Raw genomic sequence first — 24,968 nt, forward strand, 5'->3', positions numbered from 1 at the left:
AGAAAGTGATTGGTGGAGATCACCCATTCCCAAACTCTCACAGCCTCACGACAAAGGGGGTAATATCTGGTCCCTCCTAGTTTGTTGGCATACCAAACCACTGGCATGTTGTTTGATTGAACTGCAATGGTTCCCAGAGGAAGAAAGGCATAAAGAGCCTGCAATGAAAAGGACCACCCTAATCCCCAAAATTTTTATACGCAAACTGGTCTCGATAGGAGACCACAGACGCCTTGGACTGTCCTGCCCGAACAATGCCCCCCCACCCAAGTTGGGAGGCATCTGTGGTAACTGTGGCTTGGACAGGCGCTGGAACAAAAGGTAGTCCCTCCAGAATTTCCGGAGAATACATCCACCAAAGAAGGGACGACCTGCAAGCTCGACTGAGGTGTACTAGATGCGATAATGGAGGATCCAACAGGGACCATTGCACCAGTAGAGTCCACTGTAGTGCTCGCATGTGTAACTGGGCGCATGGAAGAAACTTTATGGTCGCTACCATAGAACCTAGGGCTCAAAAAACCAATTCTGCCGAGGGAAGGTGATAACTGTAGATGAGGGAAACATGCACCCTTAGGTTTCGAACTCTCTCCGTGATCAGGAAGATTTTGGACTGTAGTGTGTCTATCCGTGCCCCTATGTAGTCTATCACCTGGACAGGATTCAGAAAAGATTTGGATGCATTGACTAATTCCCTAGTGGAGTGCAAGCTTTAGGAAATAATCCCTGGTTTGGCAAAGTAGACACTTGGTGGGGGCAGTGCGGAGCCAATCATCCAGGTACGGGTAGACCTGAATCTCCTGAAGCCTCCGGTGAGCCTCTACTACTGCCATCACTTTGGTGAAAAACATGGGGGCTGTGGTGAGACCAAGGGGTAGGACTCGAAATTGGTAATGATAGATTCCTAGCTGGAAGCACAGGAACCTCCTGGAGCTTCTGTGCATCTTTATGTGATCCTAGACATCTGAGAGGTCTAACGAGCACATCCAGTCGCTCTCTTGCAGGTATGGCATGATGGACTGTAAGGTGACCATCTGGAACTTTTCTTTGGCAACTGACCGCTTCAGGGTAGATAGGTCCAGAATGGGCCTTAAGTCTCCTGTTTTCTTTGGCACCAAAAAGAACCTGGAGTAGATGCCCGATCCGGACTGATCTGGGGGAATGGGTTCGATGGCTCGTTTCTCTAGCAGCTTGGAAGTTTCCAGTGCTGCTGCCTCCCTTTGTGTGGGTGGTATGTCCGGGAGGTGTTGGAGAGGTTTTGGAGGAACCACAAATGGGACAGAGTATCCTCTGGATATAATCTGAAGCACCCAGCAGTCTGATGTTACAGACTCTGTCATGAATCGACCCCCAACTGCCTCCAGAGTAGAGCAGTCAGGCAACCATTCAGGGTTGCTGTGCGGGCCTGTCAGAGAATGGTTCGAGACCAAAAATTCCTCGGACCCCCCTCTGTCTCTGGGCCGGCATCTATCCTGTCCCCCTTTACCTCTAGGGGAAGAGTGTCCCAGGAATGCTGAGACTTCAGGAACCACATCTTCTTTTTGCCCTCACTGATTCCGGAAAAAGGATCTTTGGGGGTTCAAGATGTGGATTCAGACAGCAGATGGTGTCTTCCCATCTTTCTCACTGTGGACCAAGGTGTCTTTGGTGGTCTTACCAAAAAGGATAGAACCGTTATGAGGGGCATTGGCAAAAAATGCCTTGAAAGGTTCCAAGAACTGACATAATCTGAGCCATGCGTTATGCCTCATGGACACTCCACACCCAACTGCCCTAGCCGCTTCTTCAATAGCATGTGAAAGGAGTCACATGGACATGTCGGAAACTGCTTTTAAAGTGGCCATCCTCACGGAGACAGTGCCTCTGTCCTGCGACATGGACTTAGGGGGGAGACTCAGCCAGTTCTTTTACCAGGTCACGCTGTAGTCTAGTAACATGGGCCAGGTAAGTTCAGCGCCCTGATGGAAAAGGTCGCTGACGCATAAACCGATTTCCCTAAGCGGTCCATCATCCTGGAATCTCGGTCAGGGGGATGAACTGAGGAACTCGCCTGGGCTTGTTCCTTTTTGGTGGCTGCTGCTACCACGATGGTGTCTACAGGTGACTCTTTGTTCCATGCTGGTCTGTCAAAGGGAGGGCTTTTGTCTGGTCATTTTGGGATTGGTTCCATGGTGTTCGGCTCCTTCCCAGCCTGCGAGGTGACCAGGTCCATCAGGGGATCTGCGGGAGGGGACACCCAGAAAATAGACTGGTCCATGCCGAAAGCCTCCAGGAACATGGATTCGTCAGAGGAAGGTTTGAAGGTGGACCACCTCCACGCTGGCGTAGGATTGCCATGATGTCTCCAAAGGAGACATCCTCGGGAGGTGATCTGGGGGAACCTTCCCCATCATCCAAATCCGTGTCCTCGGTGAGGGACTCTGGAGAGTCCAAGTGCCTCCTCTTACACGTATGCTTGCGAGGCACATCTCCGTTGGGGCTCTCCGGGGGGGGGGGGGGGGGGGGGACTTGCAAGCCACTTGTTCCTCGGGGGGAACCGCCTGGGGCTCGAGCATGGGCTATCCCTCTGGTAAAATGATGGGATTCGTAGACAAAGCCGAAAGAGTCGGGGAGGAGTCTGAAGAAATAGTCAAGGATCTGGAGTCTGAAGAAATAGTCAAGGATCTAGATCCAGTGGAGAGAACCCTTTCTACCATGTCAAACACCAAGGGAGAACGTGCCTCCTGAGTCACCAATAAGGACACTGCTCTCTCTGGATCCAACTCGAGAATTGGAGCTGGGCCCGAAGTGGACAGAGCTCCACACGGGGAGGGGGGGCTTGGCCCAACAATGTCAGAGCCAATGGGGAAAAAAGAGTTCCACTCCCTCAGATCAGACATCCAGGCTTTGGCTCGGAGAGCCACTCGGATCCGAACTGGTCAGATCAGACACACTCCAGGCAGCTACCGGCATCGAGGAGACAGGTACTGTCGGCGCCGACCCTCTGACTAAGGCCCATCCTTGGAGCCATGTACTCCGAACCCGGTGGTCAGATTGGAGAAGGAGAAATTGGCGTGAAGAAAGGAAGCGAGCTTGCCCATCCAGAGGGAGAGGCGGCTGGCAAGACTCCCATCTGGATATGTGTACGAATGAACCTCATAATTTTATCCATGTCGACTTCGGAAAGATTTCGGGTGGACCGCGACGAGGCCATGGACTCCAACCTGGTGGGTCGAGGAACAGAGGCCCTATATGCTGGTTGTTAGCTCCTCTGGCTCCAGGGAAAATCTGAGAGATTTGAGCAGAGGGGAGTCACGGAGACTAGACTGACTCTTGGCGGGAGTTTCTGATGCTGAAAGGTCCGGGGACCTCTTGCGCTTTTCAGATCGGTGCTCTCTCTCCTTATCTCTGTCTTTTTTGCACTCCGCTTCCGCAGGCTTAGAAGTGGGAGGGTGAGTCCCAGCCCGGGAGGGAGGAGAAGGAAGAACAAGATAGGAAAGAGAGGAGGCCATAGCAACCGCTGTGACCGAAGTAGTAGAGGAAGCAGCTGCCTCCGTAGTAGGTAGAAGGCCTTTCAAGGCCAACTTGCCCAGTCTATCCTTGATGGCGCGCGGGTTGAAACCTACACAAAGAGCACAATCAGTGCTTAAATGGGCTACACCCAAACACAAAGCAAAGAGTGTGGCCATCAGCAGGTGACAATTTGTGGCCAGACTCATTGCACCTCTTGAAGACCAGCTTGGGATCAGCCATGTCTCACACAAAAAATACTTATAAAGTCTAACACACAATATATATTATAAAAAGAAAAACTATTTCCTACACAAACCCACTCGTCACACTCTCAGAAGGTATGTAGAATGCTGAGGGGGGGGGGGGCAGGGAGACAACAACACACTAACCAACTGATTAAAACTACACAAAAACCCTAAAACACGCCGCACCAGCGAGGGAAGGAAGAGAGGGAACCTATACTAACAAGCTACACTGAAAAAAATTTAGAAAACCACTAAAATCTCAAAACTACCCAACTTACAGACTCTGAGCTCAGGATCACGATGCTTATGGCAAGCCACGGCAAACGAGATCTGGGGGTTGGAAGATAGTGGAGGTGTATTATTGGTAAGGGGAGGATCTTGGAGCAAATGCTAGTGAAACTGCAGTCTCGGATCCGATACAGATCCAGTACCCACAGGTTGAAGATCAAATGAAGTAAACTACTTCAGATCATACGTTTAAGGAACAGGTTATCAGGATAATATGGACAAACTCTGCTACTCTGCTCTTAGAGTGCAATGAGGGGTACAGCTGATTCCTGATGCGGCTAAAGCTAAGTGAGTAAGTCTTTGACCTAATTACACTGCACAATAAAAAAAAAAACGGAGCAGTTTAGTAAATGTATCATCTACTTCAGTGCAAACTGGGCATGAACCAAAGGACTATAAGTAATAGTAGTGATACTCCACACTTCATAGGTTCTACTGTTATTTCTATGTCTCACACATGTGCCAGATCTACCTCATGGACAGTGTGAAGCTGTTTGTGCAACCATTTTTTAATAAACAGTCTACTTATTGTTCTGCTAAAAGTAAGAAAAATCCTGCATATGTACTGTAACACTGTACACACTGTCCTGCTGCAGTGACACTAGCAAATTAATTCAGGACAAATACTCTTAGTAGGTACCTTGCATATTATTCATCTGTCAAGCACCTCACTGTATCCTGGATACATACTGCCAACTCACCAGCTCAGTAAATTTCCCCATAGTCCTCCATGGTATGCTTCCTAAATAGCACTTGTATCATATTCTTTTTCACTATACTGCTCAACCCTGCAGTAAATTAATACTGCAGCTTATAAAACGTACAAGAATCAAGACAACAGTTTTTTACGACATAGAATAGCTTAAACACTATTTCATTGTGTTGTCTGTACACATTGCTCACATGGTATTATGTAAGCCATACTTTGAACATAGCATTAGAAAAACAATGCTCTTGCATTTGTTTTCTCTCTCTCTCAGTTCCATATATTCCATTCAGCACATCAGGCAATGAGCGCCCCTTCAGGCACACATTGTTTCTGTAGTGGTTACAGTCTTACGTCGGGCAAGTGGCTAGTTTGGCACCCAACCCTCCTCAGAGGGCATACCACACGTACACACCCACACACCCACACCTAGAGCCAATTTAGTGTCCAATCCACTTACTGCACGTCTTTGGAGTGTGGGAGGAAACCAGAGCACCCAGAGGAAACCCACATGAACACAGGGATGACATGCAGACTCCACACAGAAGGCACCCCAGCCGAGAATCCAACCGGAGAACCTCTTGCTGTGAGGTGGGCGACAATGGTAACCACTGTACCATTTGTGCTGCCTGCTCTTGCATTTAGTCTACTTATTTTCTAGTTAGAAAATGAGATATGAGAGATAACAACTTACGTAAAGTCTTGTAGAATAACTCGGGCAGGCTTGAAAGGGACTTCAACATTTTCATGCTGAGTAACTTTCCAGTTCAAAATGTTCTCCACATCCTGTTTCTTCACCAAAAATTCATCGCAGTTTCTGATAGCAGATTCCAAAAGAACTCTAACTGAAAATGGCAAGTGGTCTGTAAAACAATAAATACAAAAATACTATCAATCAGACTCGAGAAGAGTTATTATGGCACTTCCTTGTCAGAGCAAGTTATATGTGAAAGTATGACAATTCAATGTATGGCTCCATCACAAAATTTTTTTGTTTTGGCAAGCTTGCCTTGAATAGATGCCAGTTTTCAAATGGAACCAGAAAGATTCAGATGAAGGTGCATTCACCCACCATGAACATGTTTACAGACAGTCACTAATAAAAGCAATGCAACATTGAAGGACTTGATACACAATTTACTACATGTTATATAGCTCTAGACTATAAGCAACTTAACAGAAAAAAATGAAAGGAAAAAACAGAACAATGAAAAATATTCAGAGAAAAAAATTACAAAAAGCTAAAGTTAAGCTGCAATACAAAAAAAAGCACTTCAGTCAAAATCAACATGCAGTGAAGAGAAACTGTACTAACAGCATCATTGTGTACAGTTGTAATGATGTTAAATCCACTTTTCAGCAAAACCTCAAAGAAATCTTTGTTTTGGTGCAGCTATGTCATATCATTATGAATGCATACCCTTTCTACGCTGCATCTTAAAGGCAAAATATGCCCATGGGTTTATCAAAGTTTGCCTTATTAATTTCACATTGGCTGAAAATCACAGGAACATTCATCTAATCACACTAGGTTTACTTAGCAAGTATGAGGCATTGAGAAAAGTGTGTGTGTGTCTGTCTAGGGTGGGAGCATAGCAGCACCAAACTACAGACTTATGAAACATTATGTTCAAAGTGAATTTAAGCACTTCAGAGGCATCAGAACCAGTATGGTTTCCTTTTTCAGACGAGGAAGTATATTACAGAAGGAACACTGCTCCTTTAAGGAACATCAAGAAGCATAACTGCATAAGGAAATTCAAGGAGGATGCCCCCAAACATTCATATGAAACAACAAAAAGTATATGGACATTGAAGAAGCAAGGATGAAACTTGAAAAGATGAAAAAAAAAAATTAAGGTAAAATGGAACAGTGACTGCATATTGATAGCAGTTGCTATCATCTCTGGGTGGGGTGGGGTCCAACTTTGAGGACATGACTCAAAAGTGGAAGCTTAAGTCAGCAAGGCTGTCACTTGAATATTAATGCACACTGGAAAAGACTGGGAGGTTATGTGGTGATACTTGCAGTGCAGAGGCACAGAGGCATGACAGCTAACAGCCCAACACATTGGACAAATGTAGGCAAAATTTGAAAATCTCTTAGAAACTATAAGGCTATACATAAAAGCCCCTAATGCTATAGCAGTATCTTCTCCACCATTAGGTTGTACAATGCCTTAATGTGAACAGGTAAGTGGTTACTGGGAGACTGGAATAAATGACAAGGACAGGTGGGAACAAAGGTCATAGCAGGGGGCCTATGATAGAAGCCCAGAGACTATAGGTCTAATAAACTGACTGATATAAATAAGTAGTAGGAGGTGTCCAAGTGGAGATTTAAGATGTTTCATGGTGATTGGACAGAAGTGAAAAAATACAACAGTCAAGGCAGAAATTTTCATATTAGAGACAAAAATGGAGCTGAAGAAAAAAAAAAGTCCATTTCAGTTGTGCCACTTCAAGGGCATGCATTTTGAAGGCTTGATGATGTAAAACTCAAATATAACAACCATGTTTTAGCTTGATGAATGAAAGAGAAACTATGAAAAGGCTGCAAAAGTTGTCCAGGCATGTGACAAAAAAAGTTCAGGAGATGTAACATAACCAAACTAGTATCTTGACAGGTGAGATGCATGTGTCTTGCTATTATCAGGGTTGCTTGTTTAATTCCAGCTGCAAAGAAAGATGTGAGGGACAGCCCAGTTTCCTACATGCATGTGTAGAAACATGATGGGTCAAGGTGCGTTCAAACTTCACAGCATCAGAACCAGAGCCTTGTGAACTGTTATGAAATGCTAAATGCTCAGATGACATAAAATATGCCCAATGGATGTTATCACATCTTATCATGACAGCTAGTGTAGGTCTACTGGATTAACAAATGAGGCCATTAGCAAGGTAGCCCAGGAAGGTTTATTAAAAGCAGTGTGATCAACTATGAAATTCCATCGGTTTCAGTGAATTAGTTTAAACATAAGGATCTTTAGTCTTTGTATCCATATAATTTGTAATCTACATTCACTAGCAAGATAAACCTGCAGCACAAACAGTCTTTGGTGGGTTCTTCCTAAAATTCTGAGAATTTAGTCACTGGAACAGACAAACAAAGTAAAAATATGTTGGATATACAAGTCTCACACTGTAATGCATTACAGAATTCCTCGAACTTCAATGAACAGTAATTCTGGAGTTAGTGTAAAAGTAAAAGGAGTGGGAAAATTGCCCTCCACAATTGAGGTTGCAGGGGTGAAGACTTTCTGCAATATATTTTAACGATTCAGCGGGTTTCTAGATAGACTGCATTTCTTTTTCACCCACACTTTTTTTTAGATGCACAAGTGCAGTTCTGTCAGGAATTTATCATGCATGCAGATGAGCAGTTTCACTGTTGCAGTCTTTACACTTAGGATATCCTACAACCAGTCAGTCTTCAAAAGCCCCCCCCCAGGGTTTCAGCAGACAACCTCCTTCAAGCACAAGGCCATTGGCAGTACAAAAGGTGCACCAGTATGGCATCTTTGGATCTTTCTTGCACTGGCAGAAACCAAGTTAACATTCCGAGAGAATGGTGGAAGGTAGTTCCAACACCAGATAAGGTCTACCCCGAGGTGCTCCAATTCAGAACCTCAAAGGAGAAGAGCTCATAAAAACAGGGATATGAGCCTAGTTTGACAAAAAGGTGAGGTTCAGCAGCTAGGATATCCACCTTAAGCCCAGGAAATACAGGAGTAAGACAGGGGATGGTGAGAGGAAGCTTGGACTGCAACTGTGAAACTACTGAGATATCTATATTTTTGTTAAGTTCCTAACTGAACTGTACTGTGTTCACTGTAGGATTCACTTTTGTAGACTTCACTCTTGCAAACATTCCCAAAGCAGTGTGAGGAAGAAAAGTGGATGCACTACTTGGAGATCAGTCCTTGCAGGACAGCAGGCAAAAGTTACGTTTATTCTAGATGCAGCCCGTAATCTGTAATGTTTGGGGAGAAATGTGTATACAGAACACCAGGTTACTGCTTCTAAAATGGCTTAGGTGGAAGCGCCGTAGGGAATGTTGCAGTGACAGCTGTAGTTCTAATGCAGTGTGCTCTAATGTGGACTGGTATTTGTTTCTCATAGTGCTGACAACCAAAAGAAATGTTGTTTCCCAGCCACTTGAAAAGACTTTGCTTGTTTGCTGGTTTATCCTCCTTCCCTTGTGCAAAAACAGACAAATGGTTTGTGTTCCTGAATGATTTTGTTCTATGGAAACAAATCACAGCCGTCTCTGCACATCAAAGGAATGCAGGTGTTCTCTCTCCTGAATTCTATAGCCTAGGGTAAAAATACTGATCTGAATGGTTTGATTCATGGTGAATTCAATAAACTATTTTTACTACAAAACAAGGATTAGTACAGAATGCCATTCTATTTTGATGGAACACAAAGTAGGTCTCTCTGCACATTAATGCTTGCAATTATGGGGCAAGCCTAGAGGAGGTGAACGCCACCAAGAATAGTGTTTTCAAACAAAGAATCTGGATATGGCATGAGGTAGTTGGTTCAAATGGGGAGGGGGGGCAAGGTCAATTTGTCTAAATGTTAAAGTGCCATGGTGGACCCATTTGTCTCTTGGATGGACCAAGATGAATTACTCCCCTTAGGATCTTGTTTGACTGAAAATCTAGAGTATAGTGGGGCATCTGTAGGCAGACAAGAAGACACAGCAGAGGCATGAATGTTTATTGATGTGTACGCTAAAAACCCGATTTAGATAGATCTTACAGGTATTCCAGAATCTCTGCCACCATACCTTTTCTGAGGTCAAGGTTCCTGCAGCAATACCAGAACAACATTTTCCATTTTGCTGGGTATAACTTTCTTGTACTGGGCTTCCTAACGCTTAGCACACCCTCTAAATATATTTGTGCATGTCTGGGATTACTGTAAAATAATCCAGGGCCTGGCTGGGATTACTGTAAAATAATCCGGGCTGCCAACCTATGTGGGTACACACTGGAATGTAAGCAGGGTCCCATTGTTTGGGGTTAGATCCACACCCTCAGGCAGTACCTCGAGTCATCCTCTTGCCAAGCTGCACAGAGGAGGAAACTAGTGCTGTCTTGGCTACACAGGAGCTATAAGGACCATTTTTGGCCTCTCCTCCTCAACTTTGGTCAAAATCCTGAGGATCAAGGGTATGGTAAGTAACACGTACCGAAACAGGTATGTCAAATCCAGGCTCTTGGAGCTGCTAGCATAGAGCAAAACTACTTCAGCTACCTGGTCAAACTGGAGTCAAAAAGGTGCATCTCTGCCACATCCCATCTGCTGATTAAATGCAAGACTGTTTCTCTGTGTGACATCCAATTCATGAGGATTTACATACAATCTGCTCAGCTTTTATTTTATCATATTCTGATCTGTAAGCGTGTATGTGGCTTTCAGAAATATTTCTCCTGCTTTTATGGTGTACCTGCACAGCAGATGGCTTCCCTGTTTATGTATCATACTACTGCGATGTTATCTGTTCATACCTGTAGGACTGCTACGGCATGGCAGGAAGAAGGTTCAAAGTGCCAAATAAATGTAGGCATTTCCTCAATGCTGATGCATTTTCTCCTCATTCTGTTTTACCAAAGTCCTTCTGACCTGGAGACTCCCATTATGGAATCTAAAAGCCATATGTGAGGAATCTGTTGTCAGTGTCATGGTATGTTTGTTCCATGAGAGCATTCTTTTGTTAGAGAGACAATATTCTGGGTCCAGCATCAGATACCTTTATGGTATGGCAGTAAGGGAATAAGGGTTTCAAATGGTGGAGGTGTTGGCTCCACTTAAGTACCATTTTAACTTCCTCAGGTGGAGGTGTACCCACAGTACCGTCAAAATGCATGCTGCAAGGAGACCTAACAATCTCAGGCACTCTTGTACTGTGATTTTTTTTTTTTTTGGAAGAATTTGGAAAACAAAGTTATTATCTTGGAGGAGGAAAGCCCTGACCTGAGCAGTGTCCAGCCTTGCTCTCAGTAAGGTCACAGTCTAGGATGGAATTATGGAGAATTCTCCTGTTTTTAGGCCAGTCCTAGTTCTGCAAACCAATTAAAGATGAAGTACAAGACATTCAAGATTTCCTGGTAGAACTCCGCTGGGATAAGACAACAATCTAAGTTAATGAAAAATTTGGATGCCCTTTATCCTGGAAAAGGCTAACACTGGTGCTAGACATTTCCTGAATACTATGGGCATAGCAGACAAGCCAAAGGGCAAAACTGTGAAATGGTAATTATCTCTCTCTGCTGCAAATCATATAAAATAGTCTGTTTTTGCTTACTAGGATATGGAGATGTCTCTCAAACTAAGGTCTGCCATAAATACTCCTTACAGAAGCAGAGATAATATGATTTGCAAGGTAAGCATTTTGAATTTCAGGAATGTGTTTAAATGGGAAAGATCTACAATCCGTCTCCAAACTCCCAAGCCTTCCTTCCCTTCCCCAAATGGATTTTTTTCTAAGGATCCTGTCCCAAGTTACAAATCTGATATCATGAAACCTGAGGGTTATCTCTGAACCTTGGATTTTTCTGGAAAGTACAGACAGTCTCCTTCTTCCTTTGGGAAGTTCAGCACCCACTATTCTTGAGTAACAACCACCCAGTTCCTCATAAAGGCAGGTATGTTTCCTCTATGTTTTGGAAGGAAAGGAGGAGAGGTATCCAGGCTGAGTCATGGTCGACCCCCTCAGGGTCTTAGCCAGGGCATCCAAGGTTCTCTTTGTTAAGCTTGTCACTCTTCTCTGTTTTCCTTTTATCGCCCCCATTGCAACATCCGGTGGCTTTCTGTTTGGAGTTAGAGAGCCCAGACTTGGCTGAGAAATTCCTCCTGCTGTGCCTAAACACAAAGGTTTGAAAAAAAATCTGCTTGACAGTTCTACCCTTCCCCAGTTTCATGTACATCTTTTGACTCTTTTGATCAGAAGGTCCAAAGAAGAAATCCTTCCATAATGGACGCCTGGTATCATATTATCTGGTGATGGGGGGGGGGGGGTCCTCAACCAGGCATGCCTTTTAATAACTGACCCCCATTAGTGCTGCCCTGTAAGATGCATCCGTAGTATCACTGCTACATTTCGTTTGGCAACTTGGTAACAGAGATCATAGAGGTTGAACAACTGCTTCAGTTATTATGTGCAGGTGTTGATGTGGGACTGGCAGTTTAAAGCTCTAAAAGCCAGGGTAGCAGCTGCATGCACATTTTCCACAGATCTGTCTACATCTCTACTCTCCATCATTTGGGATGCGATTCCTGGTTGCAGCTAAAACTACTCCCTTGCTAGGATCCAGACAGATCACCCCTGGATCAAAATGTACATATGACCCTTGTCCTTACATAACTTGTCGGGTTTCCTAGAAGTAGGAGAAAGGGAGTAAAGCACTAGGGATGCCTTATCAAAGATATTCCCTCAACTTGCAGCACCAAAGTTAAAGCTAGGGGTCTGGATTAAGGGAGACCTGTAAATTATCTATATCTTTGTGGGGCTTCACAGTGAAAGTTTTTTCATTCCATGAACAGAGTATCCCCAAAGGAAAAATTTGTCTGGTGGAGAGGCAGAGGACAAGAAGCTATCTTCAGTATTCAAGTATACTGAATGGCCGTATGGCCATGGCTGTCAGGAACCTGACAACAGAGGCTAGTTCATTAGCCTCAGAATCAGAGGAATTGGATTCTACTTCAGGGGGATCCACACTTTTCTTTTTAGAATTCCTGACATTAATGGCATACTGGCTACAGATTCCTAGATTTCAAGCACGACACAAAACAGTATCTAAAGAAGAAGCACAGACAGGGGGGTTGGTTAAAGCATTGCCCAGAGTCCCTTGTAACCTTTTCATGAATGTAAATTCTAGGGATCCTGCCTTCTACTTCAAAATTAAAATGCAGGCCTTAGTGGCAAAATGCTCCCCAACCAAAGGTAAATTAGGACTGTCAGTCCAGAAGACATGCTAGAGAGAGGGAATGTCAGTCTGGTAGGACATGCTAGACCAGTGGTGTGGTAGCCTACAGAGTGGTCATGCTTGAGGACTCAGCCACATCCGATTCCGTAGCTGGGGGCTGTTCAAAATGTCTCAGTTTGTAGAGTCACTGGACCATGAAAACCATAAATTGTCAGGGATGTCGTTGGTTTCCTTTCACGTTTTGTTGAATTTTTTTTTGGAGGACAGCTCCTGGATGTCTTGGTTGATACTATAGCACATTCAAAAACACCACTCTCCCACACGTTAAGGCTGATGCAGAGGCCTAAAATTCATAAGTATATATCAAAAAGCAAAGCCAGCACCATGTAGGCTCATCCAACCTTCTTTTATTGTGGCAATACCATCTAATTCAGACCGGTTTTGGCAACCTAGCCTTCTTCAGTGATAAATGCAAAAGCCAAAATCACCAGTACTTGTACCATAGCTAATCATCATTACATCATCAAATAACATTTAAAGCAACACCAACTTTATTTGTCAGAACTGTAGTCATACATATATATTACATATGGTCATTAAGCCCTGGAGAGAACAAACCCCCAAGTTCAATAATACAACCCTTCTTTTTATTAGAAGTACTATATATATAAGTACCGGTGATTTCTGCTTTTGCATTTATCACTGAAGAGGGCAAGGTTGCTGAAACCGGTCTGAATTTGATGGTGTTGCCACAATAAAAGAAGGTTGAATGAGCTTACATGGTGCTGGCTTTGCTTTTTGATGTATACTTATGTATTTTGGGCCTGTGAATCAGCTTTAATGTGGGGGGGGGGTGTTTTTGAATGTGACTGTTGCCTTTCCTTGCTGTAGGCCTCTGAGTAAGTGGTTTGTGAGCATCGGTGGCTGAATCACCATGGTGGAAATTGTTTTTTTAGTTGGGACTGATTTGAAATCAATATCTGATGTGCCACCCTTATTTTACATTACATCTGTTCCTTGGCTCCAAGAAGGACATTGGCTTTGAAATACAGGTTGACGAATTGTCTGTTTTGAAGGTTGATATATGCACGCTAATTGTTTGGGGCTGTAGCTCCCTGTCGTTGATGTGTGGGATTATGAGCTGGCCAAATATTTGTGTTCTCTGATGTTTTTGCTTCCACGAAGAATGGTCTGGTGGTTGGTACCAACACAGCCGAGAGCAGTGAAGTTATCATGAAGTAGAGAGTAGGACCAAAGGGTCGTTTATGGGGGGATGTGTAGTTTGCAAATAACAGTTTGATTTTGCCGATGTTGGATCATCAGACAGACGGGTTTTTTCGTTGTTAAACCACTGTGACCATGTATCCATTGTATTTGGCCTTCATCAGAGGACTTTATTGCTGTGACAACTTGGAGCAAGCTTACTAAATGTCCAGGACTATTTTTTATTTAGTACGGGACATTAAACATATGTAAGTAGCGTCAGTTTGGTACGAGATAACTGGTCAAACTTCGTTTACTGACATCACATACTTGTTTTTAGCAACAAGCAGATGACCGGTGAATATATTAAGTGCCTGTGTGGCAGGAAAGTCAAGTGGACCAAAGGGTCGTCTTTGTTGGGCCTAGAGACACATCATTGTTGTCAACACTATAAGAAGTTTTCTGAACATGTTTTCTGTACGCTGTGATGACTTGGAATAAGCTCACCTAATGTCCGGGACTGTTTTTTGGTACAGGACACTAAAAATTTGTAAGTACTGTCAGTTTGGTACTAGATAGTGGTTAAATTTCATCTACTGATATCACATACTTGTTTTTGATAACAAGTGGATGACCAGTGAATAAAATAAGGGCCGTTTGAGTAGTTAAGTAGACCAAAGTGTCATGTTTGTTAGGCCTAGGGACACGCATGTTGGTCTCATTATCAGTATTACAAGAAATGTTCCCAACATGTCATTGTATGGGAGTTCTTTAGAATGAGTATGTATGGCATGTTTCAGCTATACATTTCATCATAAGGTATCAGTTAGTGACAACGGATAAAAGAATTGCAGTTTATAACATTACCGAACCTTACAAACAACTTTAGGGCTTGTGATTTTTATTTAGGAACTGACCATATGTTTTGGGTTTATACTCAATGTGCATTTGCAAGATCTAATTTAGTCTTTTGAAAACTTGGTTGCTGGAAACAGTTTTTGAATTTTGTTTATAGGGATACATAACAGCTTCATCAAAATGGTCACCTGTTGGATAAACCAAATATGAAATCAACGGCTGAAGATACTAAGACGACGAGCTGAAAAGACTGGTCCGAGTTGGGACTAGAATATTAATGGCATTTCATTTTTTTGTCTGTGAATTGTTGTTGTCTATTGACCGAATTTGGATAAGCAGTATTTAATTGTATTGTTCATGTAAGATATGTACAACTTTTGAGTGGCATGAAACTGTACCAATATAACTGTTGTAGGGGAGATTGTTGAATGAACATAACGGCTGATGGTACTTAGAAGATGAGCCCAGTGTCAACATTATTCAGATATTTGGACACTTATTTAAGCTCAACAGATGCCTTTTTCTCCCCCAAGCAAAAATTTTTTGAAAGGTTGTGGTGTGGAGGGGATGTAGATGGGCTATATAAGCTTGATTTAATGACCAAATTTGGATAAAGATTGTTTATGTAAGACATATACATTGTGTCTGAAATAATTTTTGAGTGGTATAAACTAACTACCAATATAACTGTTACAAGGGATGACTGTTGGATGAAAATAACGACTGAAAATCACAAACAGTTTTTTGTATGCTATATTAGATGGGCCATACGGCTTTGGTCTATTGACATATACAATGTGTTTGAAATGATTTTGGAGTGGCAGCAAATAACTATTAATACAACTGTTATAGGGGTTGACTGTTGGGTGAAAACAACGGCTGGAAATTACAGTCTGTTGTATGCCATATTAGATGGGTTATATGGATTTGGTCTACTGACATATACAATGTGTTTGAAATAACTTTTGAATGGCATAAAATAATTGTACCAAGACAACTGTTATAGGGGTTGACTGTTAGATGAAAATGTCTGGAAATCTCAAACAGTTTTGTATGCTATATTAGATTGGCTTTGGTCTACTGACCAAAGTTGGTTACCAGTATCTAAGTGTACTGTTTATGTAAAATACACACAGCCTGATTAATAATACAATAAGGAAGTGTAGTATGAGTATGATCTTATAACAGAGTCTGAATAATGTGTGTATAAATCAAAATACTGGTATGTCAATTGTTTCATCTGATTATTGAGTTCATCAGTTTGTGGACTGGTGACATTTTGATATAGTAGAGAAGGTGGAATAATTGATGTACAAACATAATTAAGTTGGGTGAAGAATATTGACATCAATCTTGAAGATGGATCTAGTCACTATATTGCAAAGCTTGTCTGCTAAGCATGACTTGCATGTGTTTGGGTTAGATAGGCCTGGGCAGTGCAAGGGTGATGAAGGTGTTCACCATATGGTTGACCAATGTGGGGAGCTATTTAGTAAACTAAGTAAGGGTATGACCATTTTACGTACCAACGTGTGGCATTTGCAACTGTTTAGAGCATATCATGCAAATAATATAACACCTAGGGGCCTTAGGGTTCGGATAGCACTGTATACGAGTGTGGCAGATGACATATTGACTCAGGAATGGGCACAAGCACAGCAGGATGCATCAATGACATTTGTCAATATTTTGTCTTATTATGAACGGATGATTGACAAGAATTGTGCAGATGTACAACAGGTGTGTGAGGATTTAAAACAATATGAGGGACAAGCCTGATATCAGGAGTGTCTAACCAAATTGACTAGGGATTTGTTAGCATTAGAGAAATCCTTGAAAAAACAAAAAAATTCAAAAGTTCAATCAAGGTATTAAAGATTATGAGTGAGGGAAACCTTTTGACCTCATGAAGAGAGTGTAAAGTTTTCTGAAGGAGGGGGTAACATAGAACAAAAAGAAAAAGACCCAGGTCAATTCTTAAAAAGTCTGGTACAGAATATAGTAGCACCTCAGGAGATGATTCTTCAGCCACAGATGTTGAACAAGTACCTACTCAGGGGTCACACCCAGTTCAGAGAAGCAAAGAGGTATGGACTACCCTTTCGGTCCAGACGACACAGAGGAGGTAGAAAGCATAACAAACCAACAATGTACAAATGTTGTTACAGACTTTGGAACATCGATAAATACGGTGTATAAGGTTCAGAATATTTCTTCTGTAAAATTAACAAAAGCGGAAGAACAATTGCTTAATAAAGGGCTCAAATATATACCTGGCTTTTTTGTTAATGAAGATAGTGTGGTGGATGACTTGTTGGCATTTTGTCAAATACTTAATTTAAAATTATATTTTAGTCCTAATAACAGGGCTCAAAAATCTACTGACTTTTGTTTTCGAAAGTCAAAATTCATGCCCCCTATGGATAAACATGTATCAATATTCCAGGAATCAGTTATAAAAGATTTACAATTTAAGAATTTTGAAGCTAAGATACTGAACCAAATTTGACAGCTGAAGAACAGGCATTCAAAAATTTAAAGAACAATACAAACATTGTCATTATTCCAGCAGATAAAGGTAGGGTGGTAGTGGTTATGGACACTGAAGATTATAGATCAGAAGCTCAGACAGCTAAGGGATGCGATACATTATATGCTCATGCCACCTGACCCTACCTTTCGTTTCAAGAAAGAGATTGAAACTTTTTTTGGATTTGGCATGTGATGAGGGAATTATCTAATCATAGACTAAACAATATCTAATAGTGGATGACCCTCAGAAGCAAATCCTTTATTTGTTGCCCAAGATTCACAAAAATTTTGAGAAACCACCTGGCAGGCCGATAGTATCCAGTACAGGATCTTTAACAGAATCATTATCAGCATTCTTAGACAGAACATCTGCAGTCATTATTATAGGTAGTTAGATCTAGAATTTAAGACACGATGGAATTCTTGACCATTATAAAGAATTCCCAGTTGGAACCACACTGGCTACTGTGCACATTAGATGTGACAGCATTATATACGAGTTTTCCGCATTGGGATGGATTAGAAATAGTCAAATATTGGTTAGAGAAAGCCAATATTTACCCACCAGGTTTTAACACCTTGTTATTGTGCATGGTGGAACATGTGTGAACAAAAAATGTTATACATTTCCAAGGGGATTGTTATTGGCAGGTTCAGGGAACAGCAATGGGGGTATCTTCTGCCCCCATATATGCCAATTTGTTTATGGGCTACCTAGAGGATTTGATTATGCATGACAATTTGCATAATATTTGTTTTGTCTGAGACAGACATCTGGAGAAGATTTCTTGACGACTGTTGGTTTATTTGGCGTGGTGGTGAAGAATATTTGTTGGAGTTCATTCAATATTTGAACGAAAATAAGTGGGAAATAGAATTTACATTGAATGTGGATACACAGCAGATACAAAATGTATGTGACAGCTACAAGAAATATTAATAATACGTTGGCATCCAAAATATATCGCAAACACCCACAGTATAATAATTTATTTGCTACTAGTTTACATCCCCGCCATATTATAGAAAATATACCAAAGTATCAATTTCTAAGGGTTAAACGAATTATCTATTGTCCAGATAGCTATCAATTTTTTGAGGATGACCTTACTGAAAGGTTTTTGGTTAGGGGGTACCAACCTAATAACACTGAGTCAGCCAAAATATGGGTAGCAAGTTGAAATAGGTCTGAAACGGTGAAATATCATGACAAAAAGCAGAAGGATGAGAATGCCATTAGGTTTGTCACTACATATGGTAGGGATATTAATACTCTTAGGGTGGTTATTAATAATAATGAAATATCTTGCTAGCGAATGAGGAACTGTCTAGTTTACTTATGCCAAAATGCCAATTTTCATATAGAAGAGGACGAACGCTAGGTTCTCATTTCAACCACAATAAATGAGGTGACAAAATATAGGACAACAATGTACTTTAACTGGTGAAAAAGTTTTTGGGTCATTCTCATGTGGGCATTGTTCATTGTGTAAACATGTTAAAAACAAAACAGTTTTCTAGTAAGAATGCTAGTAGAGTTTATGACATCAGATTTTTTTGCGAATTGTGGGTCAGATTAGTTGGTATATTTAGTGATTTGTTCATGTGTTGCTTTTTATGTTGGCCAGACCTTGAGAACCATGCGTGTTCGTATATCGGAACACCTTAGTGATGGTTGTAAAAAAACTCATTATAAATGCCTTGTATAAACATACACAAACATAATAATGCTAAGTTTCACTTAATGGTTATTGATAGAGTTTGGGGGGGACAGGAAAAACAAATTGGGATGGCATGCAATATTAAATAAAAGGAAGGGTTGGATCATTAAACTTGAGGGTTTCTCTCCAGGGCTTAATGACCACATGTAATATAGGTGTATGACTACAGTTCTGACAAATTAAGTTGGTGCTGCTTTAAATGTTATTTGATGATGTAATGATGCTCAACTATGGTATAAAAGTACTGGTGATTTCTGCTTTTGCATTCATCACTGAAGAAGGCAAGATTGCTGAAACCGGTCTGAATTTGATGGTGTTGCCACAATAAAAGAAGGTTGGATGGGCTTACATGGTGCTGGCTTTGCTTTTTGATGATACTACAGCAACCTCAAACCACATTCAAGCCCCTTTTTTGGCAAACTCCTGAGAGAGAAAAAAAGGGTGATAGTGGATTATCCTTGAACAATGGGGACAGGAGTCTACATCATGCTTTTCGCAGAGGCAAAAAATACAGTTAACTGTGATTAGCTGCAAATGCAGCTCCAAACAAATCAAAAAAAATCTCCCCATTTCCCCCATGAGGTAATCCTGAACCTGCTGAGAAGTTCTGAGAACACTAAATATGAACTTCCTTCCATTTAAGTTTATAAAGAACCCTAGAATACCATTTGCTCTACAAGGTTTAGTTAGGTTAAAGTTTATGAATTTGATTTTTACTTTCTGCCAAGGAATGTCACTGGTTAATTTTTTTGCCGATGAGCATCCAGTGGTGGGAGATATGACAACAGACCTTATATTTGTGAGACATGAGGAAACAAGTGAGCACAGTAATTGAAGGCATCCAGAACATCCATTCTAAAGCTAAGAATTTGAAAGATTTCAGAATGACAAATGTCTAATACAGTACAAGAACCCAGACTGTACAATTTTAAGACAACTGCCACAGTCTTGGATGAATGCCAGGCACTATATGCAGATAGCTAAACCTGTTGTTGATCAACTTCATAACTTTCCAAACTGAAGCTGCAACATCAATTTATGAAATTATTATTTGATAAAATACTTAAACCAAACAGACACGAGTGTTTCTTTTCAGAAGAATCCTTGAAGTATTTCCTAGTTAAGTGACTTGCTCAGAGTCGTAATGCAGGCAAATAAAGACAGAGAAGCAAAACTTCAACAGCTTACACCATAATCCTCTGCATTCAACTGCAACGAGTCCTACAAATGAGCAATTATTCTGCCCACCTTCCTGCAGCTAAAAGCAGCAAACCTTTAAGACTTGCCTCAGATGAAGCTTCTCTAAATGCTAAAGATATGATTAGGCAACTTCTTCATAGGTATATTTTTGTTTAAACTACTGCTTACATAACAAGGATAACCAAGGATGCCCAGAATCTGATCTCAGCCTTCCAGGATATCCCTGTGCTTTGAAAAGGAAGGAAGAACGATGTGATGCTATAAGATAACGGGTGAAGAAAGACAGCAAAGATCAACTACTTTGTTATACACAGTTTTAATAAAATAAATTGCAAGACTTAGCATGTATTTATGCATGTAAAACAAAGATGATGGATGAAAAACTTGCCTGCAACCTCTGGTGTGACACCTGGCTTAAGGGCACCATTTTAAGTGATATCAGAACAAAGGTAGTCTTATTTGTCCAACTCCTCTGCAACACAATATACAGATGCATAGATATTCCAAGGCCATTGCCATTACCCTTCCTCAGACCAAACCTCCTTTATCCCAAGGACGGCCAAACCAGTCAAACCCACAGTACATCTGTAGATGCTCTATATTTGTAGATGCTCATCCAGCCATCTAGTTTATGTTTAAAGAAAGATAGTGATTCACATTGCTTAACAAGCAGGGGAAATTTTTTTCCAGATGTTTGGGAGGAACTGGATTATACCAGTGTTCCTCCACCATGGCTTATTAATCTGTTGGTGAAGATTTAAGTCCTTGGATCATGTATTATCGGAAGATACTGGACATGCAGAGACGCAAAAGTCCATGGAAAGTGTCTCTAATGGTGCATTAAAACAGACAAAGCTCTCCCCTCAAAAGTCTATAAGACACTGAACAGTTTCCAGACTCTCTTGGCAGCTCAGGGACTTTAGGCCGGTAATATTTTTGGTTAGGAAACATTGGGGTCTTTCTAATTACTTGATATGTTTAGTGAAATACATCCCAAAAGGGGAGTTGTACTTGATAACTAGTCTGATCAAAGTTGAGTATAAGGGACTGATTACCTATTTAAACCTAGAGTTCATCCAATGTAACAATAAAAGTACATGATCATTTATTTAATCATATGAATAAGGGGTCGACACAGTCAATACAGTGGCTATAACTGTTGGCGGGTTTGGGGGGGACTATCATATGGTCATTTTTAAACCATATTTAATCTGACATTGCAGGACTAGAGTGCATGCGTATGAATTAAGTTGGAATACCTTGGCTACTGTGTTTCTGTGAAACAAATCTGAAATGTGACTTTGGTCATTTTTTGCTACAGACATCTAAGAAGGATGCAGTCAACAATATATCTGCAACTGCTGGGTTTGGGGGATTTTTGTGAACAAAAATGACTAAACCTGCTGAGTTTGATAAAGATAAAAAAAGTCATTAAGCTGTCTTTGCAAGACTTGTGTACATCTGTGTAAAGCAAAATGTAATACTTCACATCTGATTATGATAAAATTATTAACTGTGTACACATTACTGTGGTTAAAGTGGCTGTAATTGTTCAGTATGGATATTGGTGGATTACTATGACAGCAGTTTGAGTGGCCTTTTATTTTTGAAATTTCTAAAATGGGTACTTTTGTCATTATTGGTTCATACAGTTTCACTGCTTACTGGAAAAAAATGTCCAAAATAAGAAGTTATGTCTTACCATAACGATCCATGTGAATTGTTCATCTCGCCTTTGTTCTTACACACGGGTTCGGAGTCGGCCGCATCACTAGCTCACATCTTCGAGAAAGCTCGAGGCACAGTAATATCCCATGATCCTCCGGTGCTAACCCTCAGATCTAGTTTGCTATACCAGAAGAATCCCTCTTAGAAATGTGTCTAAAACACTTATGAACAAATACTACAAATTGTCTGGAACCCTACTGCCAGGTAGAGGATAAAAGATGCCATTACTGATGTTAATAACATGCCAACCATACCTAGAAAAGGCTGAAAAGGAATCTAATTGAAAAACGTTCTCCCAGACCGTAGGACGGGGGATGGAGGGGGGGAATGTAAGAACAAAGGCGAGATGAACAATTCACATGGATCGTTATGGTAAGACATAACTTCTTAATGTGAAATTATTCAATCTCGCCGTTTGTTCTTACACATGGGTAGCGTCCCTAGCTCCTTTTTCCCGGGTGGCTCAAGGGAGAACATTCCTGAGTACAGTGGAACCAAACGTCGCCCTGTCCCTGGAGCTCTTGTCTAGCTTGTAGTGGGCGATAAAGGTATGTGGTTTTGCCCAAGTTGCCGCTGCACAAATGGTATCTAAAGGCAAACGAGTGGTATGGGCTGAAGAGGTAGCAATTGCCCTTGTAGAATGAGCTCTGGGTTTGAAAGGGAGTTGCTGTTTGGATTCAGCATATACGAAATTTATGCAATCTGAGAGCCATTTGGATAAGGTAACCTTCGTTACTGCCTGTCCTTTTCTTTGGTCAGCATATGAGACAAATAGTTGATCTGACTTTCTGTACTCTTTTGTCCTATGTAAGTAAAATCTTAGTTGTCTGTGAACGTCCAACTTGTGCAATGTGTATTCCAGCTTATTGGAATGATTTTTAAAGAAGGTAGGCAGTTCAATAGATTGATTGATGTTCTGAACTCGAACAAACCTTCGGAAGGAAGGATGGATTGGTGCGCAAGATTACTCTATCCGGATGAAAAATCATGTACGGGGGTCGGATAGATAGAGCCTGTAACTCTGAAACTCTTCTGGCGGAAGTGATGGCAACCAGGAAAAGTGTTTTCTTCCACGAAAGCAATTTTAACGGAGTTGTGGTTGCTGGTTCAAAAGGGGGCAACATGAGTTGTGACAGCATGAGATTAAGATTCCAAGGTGCTATTGGATTACGAAAAGGGGGACAGAAATGAAAAGTACCTTTCATGAAGGCTTTACAAAGCCTGTGGGACATAAGAGAACCATCCTTACGGCCAATATGAAAATTGGATATAGCGGCCAGTTGAAGCCTTATAGTGGATGTTGATGCTCCTTCTTGAAAAAGTGAGGTAAGGAAATCTAGTATCTTGTGTACTGGGGCCCCGAATGGATCTATACCTTGTTTGGAGGCCCAGTGCACAAAACGGTTCCATTTGCTGATGTACAATTTTCTTGTAGATGGTTTGTGAGAAGATACAATAATTTGTTGTACTGCAGGAGATAGTAACTCTGACCTGGCTAAGATGGGAAGCGGAGCAGCCAAGCTGTCAGTTTGAGGGACTTGAGGAAGGTGTGAGGAACTCCCGACGAATGTGTCAACAGATCTGGCTCCGGGTCCAGTATCCATGGTTCCGCCACTTCATGGGATTGAAGGAAAGGAAAACAGATTTGTCGAGGCCAGAATGGGGCTATCAGTATTATGGTCCTGTCCAGACATTTGGCTTTCTGCAAAAACCTGGGAATTAGTGGAACAGGAGGAAAAGCGTAAAGGAGACCCGGGGGCCAATCGTATACCAGTGCGTCCCTGGGGGGGGGGGGGTAACAGGGCAAAAGTAGCTTCTGCATTTGGCATTCAAAGGGGATGCAAACAGGTCGCAGCAAGGCTGGCCCCATCTGTGGAAGATCTCTTCTGCCACTTGAGGTTTGAGGGACCACTCGTGAGGGAACAGGATGGCTCTGCTCATCCTGTCCGCGATTACGTTGGAAGTCCCCGGGATGTGCATTGCTATCAGAAAGCGTCCAGTGGACTTTGCCCATTGCCAAATTCTGAGGGCCTCTCTGCATAACAGGTAAGATCTGGTTCCCCCTTGCTTGTTTATGTACCAGACCACTGACACGTTGTCTGTCTGAACTGTCACTGTTCCCCGAGGTAAGGACTTGTGAAAGTGTTGCAACGCTAGAAACACTGCCCTCAGCTCTAGAACATTGATGTGCAGATTGTACTCCAAGTTGGACCATTAACCTTGGACTGTTTGTCCCTGAAAGAATCCCCCCCACCCTATCAGGGAACCGTCCGTGGTTAGAGTTGCTACAGGACTGGGTAATACAAAGGGTCGTCCTAGTGTTAGCTCTTGACTGTGTATCCACCACAAGAGATCCTTCTTGCAATAATTCGTGATCAAGATTTCGTGAGACAGTGGAAGTTGTAGATACAACCACTGGGCAAATAGCATCCATTGAAGGATCCTCATGTGCATCCTGCCTAAAGGAACTACAAGAAGGGATGCTGCCATCAAGCCTAGCACTCTTAATACTTGTCGTGCAGGGACTCTGTTGTTGTGAAGAAGGAGCGAAATTTGATGCCTGAGGTCTGATACTCTTGATGGGGGGGAAAGTAACTTGAGCCAGGGAAGTGTCTAGCTGTGCTCCTATAAATAAGATACACTATGACGGCGATAAGACAGATTTTCCAAAATTCACCGTTATGCCTAGTGAAGAGCAAAGACTGATGGTGTAGTCCCTGGCTTGTAGAAGACTACACTTGGTGGTGGCGGAAAGGAGCCAGTCGTCTAGATAAGGAAACACCCGGAATCCCTTTCATCTCAAGTGAGACGCTACTACTGCCATGCACTTGGTGAACACCCTGGGGGCTGAGGTGAGACCAAAGGGCAGAGCGCGAAACTGGAAATGACTGGCTCCCAGCCGGAAGCGCAAGTGATCTCTGGACGCCCTGGCCATTTTGATATGGTAGTACGCGTCTTTGAGATCTATAGAGCACATCCAGTCGCCCTTTTGCAGAAAAGGGAGGATTGACTGAAGCGTGACCATCCGGAACTTTTCCTTTTTCACAAAGGTATTTAA

At 42.0% G+C, this 24,968-nt stretch overlaps 1 protein-coding gene across 1 annotated transcript in view; it reads right to left on the minus strand.

The window, feature by feature from the left end:
- ACO1 (aconitase 1) overlaps positions 1 to 24,968 on the minus strand; it is a 1,039,508-nt gene that overhangs the window by 813,304 nt on the left and 201,236 nt on the right. The window contains exon 3 of the mRNA XM_044061006.1: positions 5,426 to 5,594. Coding sequence (XP_043916941.1) covers positions 5,426 to 5,594 — 169 coding nt within the window. The remainder of the gene's footprint in view (positions 1 to 5,425; positions 5,595 to 24,968) is intronic.

This window comes from Protopterus annectens, chromosome 2.part0 (genome assembly GCF_019279795.1).
Source record: "Protopterus annectens isolate FY-2018-M chromosome 2.part0, PAN1.0, whole genome shotgun sequence".
NCBI lineage: Eukaryota > Metazoa > Chordata > Ceratodontiformes > Protopteridae > Protopterus > Protopterus annectens.